Source organism: Cariama cristata, unplaced genomic scaffold, assembly GCF_000690535.1.
Source record: "Cariama cristata isolate BGI_N322 unplaced genomic scaffold, ASM69053v1 scaffold25104, whole genome shotgun sequence".
NCBI classification, from domain to species: domain Eukaryota; kingdom Metazoa; phylum Chordata; class Aves; order Cariamiformes; family Cariamidae; genus Cariama; species Cariama cristata.
This window is the reverse complement of record NW_009612680.1, coordinates 2,894-11,120: the sequence shown is the minus strand read 5'-3', so window position 1 is coordinate 11,120 and position 8,227 is coordinate 2,894. Positions and strand designations below refer to the sequence as shown.

The following is an 8,227-nucleotide window of genomic DNA, read 5'->3' as shown; positions in this document are numbered from 1 at the left end:
ACACTTTTGCTTTGGGAATTAAGAATCCATTTTCCCACAGCTACATTCTCAACTAGTGTAAATGGTTTTGCATAACAATGATTATATTCACCAATTCCTACTGATTTTCAGGAGGGATTTGGAATAAAACAAATAATATGATGAGGGAGCATATTTTATTATTAAAATTACTTCATTTTAATTAGGTTTGGGGATTGTTTTTTTCTTAATTTCTTCAATAATGGTAATATCTTATGGTTTTGTGAAACTTGTGGAAAATGAGTATTTTACTTTAGATATTTTGAACTGCAAGATAGTAATATGTTATATTTATATTTTTTCACTCCCACACTCTTTTCAAGTTGCTTTTTTAATAACAGTAATAAGCATACAACAGCTCAGTTCTTCAGCTCTTTTTCCCAGTGCTAGATGAAATGTCCTGTGTGTTTATAATTGAGTACTTTACTGATGATGGTGAAGCTTAATATTTTAAAATTAGTCTATTTTTTTTCCTATGCGCTTTCGTTAGTCTAGGCTATATCAATAAATTTACAAAAACCAATAATTTCTCTTTGCCTGGATGATGATATGCAAGAATCATCATGTATCTGAATTTGAGGCAACAGCATACACTTTGCAGAAGAGCCACTCCACCATTTGTGTCATCTTTCTGATGTAAAAGTATGCCCGTTATTTGCATTTAGTGTTTCGGGTTGAAGTGCTGATTTCAACCTAAGTTATGACATTCCAGAAAATGCAAATAATGTACGAAGACATATACAAAAGTAGTGCCTCTAAGATGTCAAGTAATCATCCTGCCCTATTTAGACCTTGTAAGACCTCAGCTGAGACCAGTTTTGATTACCATTTCAAGAGATGAACTAGTGGAAGAGAGGTCAGAGGAAAATAATGAGAATGATCAGAGCTCTGGAAAACAAGATCAACATGGAAAGATTGAAAGAACAGTGATCACAGCCTAAAGAAGAAAGGCAGCAACAATCTGTTCGCAAATAAGTAAAAGGTGCTGCACAAAGGATGATTAGTACTCTGCTCTCCAGATGTGTAATGACAACAGACAGTCTTAAATGGCAACAGAAGGATTTAGATGTTGGGAAACAATAAAGACAAGTGCAAGAATAAATATTTTATGAGGTTGTGGAGTGTCCATCACTAACAGTCTTTGAGAACTAGTTAAGCATACATTAAGAATTACATAAATAAAGCTGATCTTACCGCTCCTAATCCCTTGCAGTCCAAATGTTCCACAAGGACTTTAAATTCTTCAGCTGAGACTTCTACTTGTTTCAGATTTATTGTTGATTTATTGTTCCTCTGATACTACACGTTGATTTCACCATCGTACTGTAAGTTGCCTTAAGTTCATTTTTTCTGTCTTGGCCCCAAGATGTGAAAGTTGTTGCACACTGGATTTGCATCTCAGGATAATCATGCTCTTTTTAGTATTCCACTGTTTCAAAAATGTAAAAGATCTCTTTTCCTTTAGGAAAATAATTCCTTCTCATTTTAAGTTCACTTCAGGATGATGCCAGCTGCCTTGTACGCTGCATAAGCAAAGCCTTTTTGAAACCTCCACTAGAAACGAAACCTCAAGATGACAGAGATACAGCAATAACCATGGATGAAGAGTGTTCCATTCCCTACTTGTTTCTGCAACTGGTCTCTATGGCAAGGAATACGAAGGAATGAATGATCTGCAGCCTTGTTTAGCAAAATTATAATAGGGATTAAATGACAAAGAACGATCTCACTTCTTTGTTTTATTCTGGATACCACTGCATTAAAAACTGAGTGATTCCTACTTGGAGATTTTGCCTAGTCAAAAGACAACTAATTGGTAGAGGACAAAATTACTTTCTGTTTTGAACTCTCAGATGAAGCAATCTACACCTCACTGTGAAATATAAAAAATTACAGATATTGGGCCGAGGAAATAGCTATAAAAGTTCATTAAATGCTGCCACCTATGAGTCATATTAAGTCTTCAATGCACATAAAACACATCTTCTTCTTACCAGTTTATCTCAGAACATATCTGAGGGATCTAGTCTCTGTAAAACACAATACATTTAAAGTGAAAATAGAATTACTAAATCAGGTAAAGTCTTTCAAAGTAGAGAAAAATCAAAATTCTGATTGATAGCAAAATACCTTTTCTGAGCTGATCAAATTTGTTGTTCCCTTTGGTTGCCACCTTTCTGACTGATTTCAGAGGGAGGGACTACACATCAGTCTTCATTGGTAGCAACTGGGTTATATAAGGCTGTACATAGCATTTGCAGTTGACGTGATGAACATTTAGTCCACTAAAATGATACTGCATTCTATCATTTGTGATAATTAATGAGAAATAAGTTAATTATGCTCACTGCTTAAAATGTTCAGGTAGGGGGATACACAGCAATGTATCCAATGAGCAGCTGTGAAGAAAGCCAAGAGACAGAATTATCTAGAAATCTCATGTTATGATAATCATTCCTGGTACTGTACTCAGTTGCTGGAAATAATTATATGAATTGTCTTCAAGCTCTAAGCTTAAACAGGTGTGTACTGTTTACAGGCTACATTTAAAGGCTGGATGGATATTATGTACGCAGCTATTGACTCAAGAGATGTAAGTATTGCAAATATTTTAAATTATCTTTTTTTCTTGAGGTCTGTTTATCAACAAGTGTGTATTTATATATCTTCCAAAAGCAATTAATATCCATACAATAGATTGAAACAAAATTAAATTAACTAATATGAGATTCTGCTGTAACAAATTCTGGAAAACTGAATCCAAACTGCCAGATGCTATCAGTAATAGATGGAATGGACAAAATACATTGATTTAAGTGATAGCAGTATTGTCCAAACACAAAATATCAAGGACATCTTGCCCAAGGTTGCCACTTGTTCAGCTGCAATTTTCACATGAAAACTTGGAAATGATATTTCACATTTTTTTTCTTAGATATTACAGCAACCCAAATATGAAGACAACCTGTACATGTATTTGTATTTTGTCATCTTTATCATTTTTGGGTCTTTTTTCACCTTGAACCTGTTCATTGGTGTCATTATCGATAACTTCAATCAGCAAAAAAAGAAGATAAGTATTGTTTCATTTCACTTCTAAAGACATTCTAAAATATTGCCTTTTTGCAGGTGCATGATATATGGAATGTATACCCAACGTTTGTTCAAAATTGAAAAAGCTGCAGTGTATTAGGATATAAAATCTTACCAAGATGTTGTATGCAGTAACGTTATAAGATTTTACATTGTAGTGAATGGGACAGACCCTTCTGTTTTCAATGTCCAGTTTAGTCTTCCTCAAGTCATCTGCTTTTCCATGCCTAAACTTCACGAAATCTCCTTACATGATCAACCCCTTGATTTAGGACTCTACATTAAAGCACTCATAATTTCTTGATTTTTTTTCTTCTTGATTTGTAGTGATTCTATCAGCACAAAAAAAATAGCTACCTGGTTATGAAAACTAAAGCATTATTTCATCACACTACTACAGATGCTGTTTTAATGATCCCAAGTATTCCAGTTCTGTTTTGTGGCACTGAATAGCCTGAAACTATACAGAACAGGACTGGTTTGTAACTATCTCAGGGCCTTTTTTTATTGCTTCTTAGTGCAGATGTAGATAATCTCATTGGTATAGATGATCTGAGTAGCAGATGCTCATCTTTTAAATTATTTTCTGTAAATGGATAAGGTAATGAAAATGAAAGGGCAAAAGCAGCTATGAATTACTAGTTTAATTTTACCCTACTGGACTTCATCACTTTCTTTGGGTTGATGTTACTAATGAGAGATGCTAAGTAACATTTTTGGAAGCTGTACCTGCTAGAGGCCTAGAGGTGTATGGTTAGGGAGCGTATACAGTGCATGCATTCCCACATCTTCAAGCTTCCCAAACACTCATCCACAAGAGGGCTGCATCCAGTCCTATGTGTTCATAGACATTCCTGGAATTAGATGTCTGCAAGTATCCTTTATCCAGGAAAAATTTACTTCAAGAGGTACGTGGAGTCTGATGGGTTTTCTTTCAGTCTCTATGAGGAAGTTACTATGGGCAGTGGATTTTGGTTAGGTTGCCATGAAAGACCTATAATTCTCTTTATCTCCACTGTCAGACGCCAAAGGCCAGTTCTGGCTCTTGCTAATCAGAACTTCACTGAACATGGAAGCTAAACAAGATAAAAGACTTAAAAGAGAGCATTTTGCTGTTAATAGTATCAAGACTGCTTCAATCTTCAGCTCAGTCTCCAAAGTCTGATACTCGTCTTCTCAAAAACCTTGAAGACTTTGAGTCTCAATGCCAATGTTGCTATTGCTAAACTAGAGCTACCTAAAGCACTAACACATTCATGTACTCAAAACCTGACTTCATTTGCTTCCTTTATTTCACTAAAATTGCAGTTCAGAAGTGACAGTACTGAGCAGCCCAGACTATTTGAGCTTATCTCAGGTGCTCTTAACTGTTATCTCATTCTATAATAGAAAAGAGGTACTGAAAAGGATTTCTTGGAGTTCAAGGAAAGTAAATATAGAAAAAGTTGCATTACTAGTTTTTGTGAGATGCAGTACTGGATGTCCAAACAACTTCTGGACTAAATGCTTAGATGCAGACAGCTGGATTTGATAGCTAAGATATTTTTCCCAATTCAGTCTTCTTGATATTCATGAAAGAAATAAATAAACCACATTTCTCTTTAAGACTTTTTTCAACATTGTATATAAATGTGATTATAACCAGTTTTGATTTCATGTTTTTACTTTGGAGGTCAAGACATATTTATGACAGAAGAGCAGAAGAAGTACTACAATGCAATGAAAAAGCTGGGATCCAAAAAACCACAAAAACCTATACCAAGACCAGGGGTAAAATTATTTATACACATTAAACCAATAGATATTTACAAACAGCTCAGTTTCTACTGATACATAGAGAGCAGAAAAATGGCCATGAGAAAATTATCATTAATTAGTGTGTCAGTCAGCAAAAATGGAAAATAAAAACACAGTAAAAAAAAATATTTTTCCCTTGCAGCCATTTTATGTACGAATATGCAAACAAAGGAGGCTGAACTAAGCTGTTTATTCACTTTAATTTGACTACTCTGCTTAAGATCACTAGTTACGTTTTTATTGAAGTCTCATAGGTCTTATTGCATGTATGTTTCTAATTTCTTGTAACAGCAAAAGAAAAATAATTACAGTTTGTATTGGATGTTTCTTTTTTTCTTTTTCCTCAGAACAAATTCCAAGGCATGGTCTTTGATTTTGTGACACAGCAAGTATTTGACATCAGCATCATGATCCTTATTTGCCTTAACATGGTTACCATGATGGTAGAAACTGATGACCAGAGTAAAGAAATGGAAAATATTTTATACTGGATAAATCTGGTGTTCATTGTCCTTTTCACTGGAGAATGTGTCCTGAAATTAATTTCACTTCGCCATTACTATTTCACTATAGGCTGGAACATTTTTGATTTTGTAGTTGTCATTCTCTCAATAGTAGGTAAGTCTTGTTTATTAAACTAAAAAGAGAGTAAAAGGTGAACTTTTACTCCAATAGAGCTATATGGTTGCCTTTGCCATCACAAGGTTTACAACTAAGTTATGCAACTTATTTAATAATTTACCGAACCCAAACATAAAAACCATTATAATCATTCAATATATATTGCACTTGTAAATATTAAGCATAACTGGTATAACAGACATTATGCAAGTGGAATCTACAGAGTATCTTTAATTGCTACATAGAACCACCAATTTTGAACTATTTTTCTAAATTTCTACTGTGATATAGAGATTGAATGGTAATGTATCTTTGTTTTATTCTTTTCTGTTTTAGGTATGTTTTTAGCTGAGATGATTGAGAAATATTTTGTATCCCCCACACTGTTCAGAGTCATCCGACTTGCCAGAATCGGTCGAATCCTGCGTCTCATTAAAGGCGCTAAGGGAATCCGCACCCTGCTTTTTGCTTTGATGATGTCTCTTCCCGCTTTGTTCAACATTGGCCTGCTGCTATTCCTGGTCATGTTTATCTATGCGATATTTGGCATGTCCAACTTTGCCTATGTTAAGAGGGAAGCTGGTATCGATGACATGTTCAACTTTGAAACGTTTGGCAACAGCATGATCTGCCTATTTCAAATTACAACGTCTGCTGGCTGGGATGGTTTGCTAGCCCCAATTCTTAACAGTGGGGAGCCAGACTGTGACCCTAACAAAGCTCATCCTGGGAGCTCTGTGAAAGGTGACTGTGGCAACCCTTCCGTTGGGATTTTCTTCTTTGTCAGCTACATTATCATATCATTTCTGGTGGTGGTGAACATGTACATTGCTGTGATTTTGGAGAACTTTGGTGTTGCTACTGAAGAAAGTGCTGAACCCTTGAGTGAGGATGACTTTGAGATGTTCTATGAAGTCTGGGAGAAGTTTGATCCCGATGCAACACAATTCATGGAATTTGAGAAATTATCTGATTTTGCAGCAGCACTTGAGCCTCCTCTTCATCTACCCAAACCGAACAAAGTCCAGCTTATTGCAATGGATCTGCCCATGGTAAGTGGTGACAGAATTCACTGCCTTGACATCTTGTTTGCTTTCACAAAGCGTGTTTTGGGGGAAAGTGGGGAGATGGATGCCCTCAGAATACAGATGGAAGATCGGTTTATGGCATCCAATCCTTCAAAAGCTTCCTACGAACCAATTACAACCACATTAAAAAGAAAACAGGAGGAGGTATCTGCTGTCATTATTCAACGGGCTTATAGACGTCACCTTTTAAAACGAACAGTAAAGCAAGCTTCCTTTATCTATAACAAAAACAAAACTGAAGGAGGCGCTGGTCAGGGTATGAAAGATGAAATCCTTATTGACAAGTTAAATGAAAACTCATTTACAGAGAAAACTGATATAACCGCATCAACAGCAGTTTGTCCACCTTCTTATGATCGTGTAACAAGGCCAGTCAAAGAAAAGCATGAAAAGGAAGATAAAGATGTTCAGAAATAAAAGCAAATAGCAAGCAAAATCATCTATGTGCAAATTACTTCTTAGCCTGTAAGGATCATGTGTTTGTGTCAACAGGACTCCAGCTGGAGGTCTATGCCAAACTGACAATTTTTACAAATATACTGTACATTAAAGGTCAGTGCCTATTAAAAGACAGTGACCCCTCGTCAGTGACTGTGACTGTGCTATAGGGAAACAACCTTGACAGGAGGTTACTGTTCTCACTACCAGCTGACACTGCTGAAGAGGAGAGAAAAAATGGCTAATCAGACTGTAGGGACCAGTTAAAGGGGTGCAAACCAAGTATTTGTGTGTTTAGCATAAAACAATACGGTACCTGTATCCACTGTTTGCATTTCAACTGCCACATACGTCATATTTTTACAAAATCTGTGTTGGTGGATTCTTCTTATTTTTAGTCATATGTTGTTTATTATATGTGACTATTTTTGTAAATGGGGCTTCTGTTGGGGAAGGGGATTAAGTACACCTTTACAGGTACAGGGGCCAGGTGTTCTATTATATGACTAATGTACACACAGAAATTATTTGCATGAAGGCATGCTGCACTTATAGATCATGCATGAAAATAACATTAAGTCACAAAGAAAAACAGATTTTTTAAGCGCAGTGTTTCTGGAAAGGAATAACAGATTTTGAGGTGCTTAATTAATGTATTCATGTTGTATCATGTCCAAACAAGTCTTGGTATGCCTTTAAAGTCCCCTATAACTCATGAGAACAGTAGAGACGAATTATTTTTTGCACAGACCATTAAGTTTCAGAAAGTGCAAACTTCTTTCTAGGCCTGGAGTCATGGACTTTGTCTTTGTCAAATGCCTTTCTGCATACAAATACTGAATGAATCTGCCTCAGCCCTCCAAATTGATCAAAAGGAGCCCTTTATAAAGTTGCTCTGCTTTATCCTGCAGTATTGTTTAGCCATCTTCAGCTCTCAGTAAGGTTGATGTTGTTGTACATGTTAATGAAAAGCCCTCTGTTATGTAAATAGTAATTTTTAACCTGTGGTGCATGTTTGAGCAAACTGATAATGACCTTAGCACATTTATTGCATCAAATATGTACCACAATAAGTGTAATGTGCAAGCATTCAACAGGTAAAATTACATATTATCTACCATTATAGATAGTTTGGATGCTATCAGTGCATGTTTATATTGCCTATGCTGCTA

The 8,227-nt window shown here is 35.7% G+C and overlaps 1 protein-coding gene across 1 annotated transcript in view; it reads left to right on the top strand.

Annotated features, from left to right (window-relative positions):
• The window catches only part of LOC104160591 (sodium channel protein type 1 subunit alpha-like), a gene marked incomplete at its 5' end in the record, with an annotated part of 12,043 nt that extends 4,260 nt beyond the window's left edge, over positions 1 to 7,783 (top strand). Inside the window, 5 exons of the mRNA XM_009698751.1 lie at positions 2,558 to 2,611; positions 2,954 to 3,091; positions 4,777 to 4,881; positions 5,256 to 5,526; positions 5,866 to 7,783. Coding sequence (XP_009697053.1) covers positions 2,558 to 2,611; positions 2,954 to 3,091; positions 4,777 to 4,881; positions 5,256 to 5,526; positions 5,866 to 7,034 — 1,737 coding nt within the window. The remainder of the gene's footprint in view (positions 1 to 2,557; positions 2,612 to 2,953; positions 3,092 to 4,776; positions 4,882 to 5,255; positions 5,527 to 5,865) is intronic.
• Between the last annotated feature and the right edge of the window lie 444 nt (positions 7,784 to 8,227).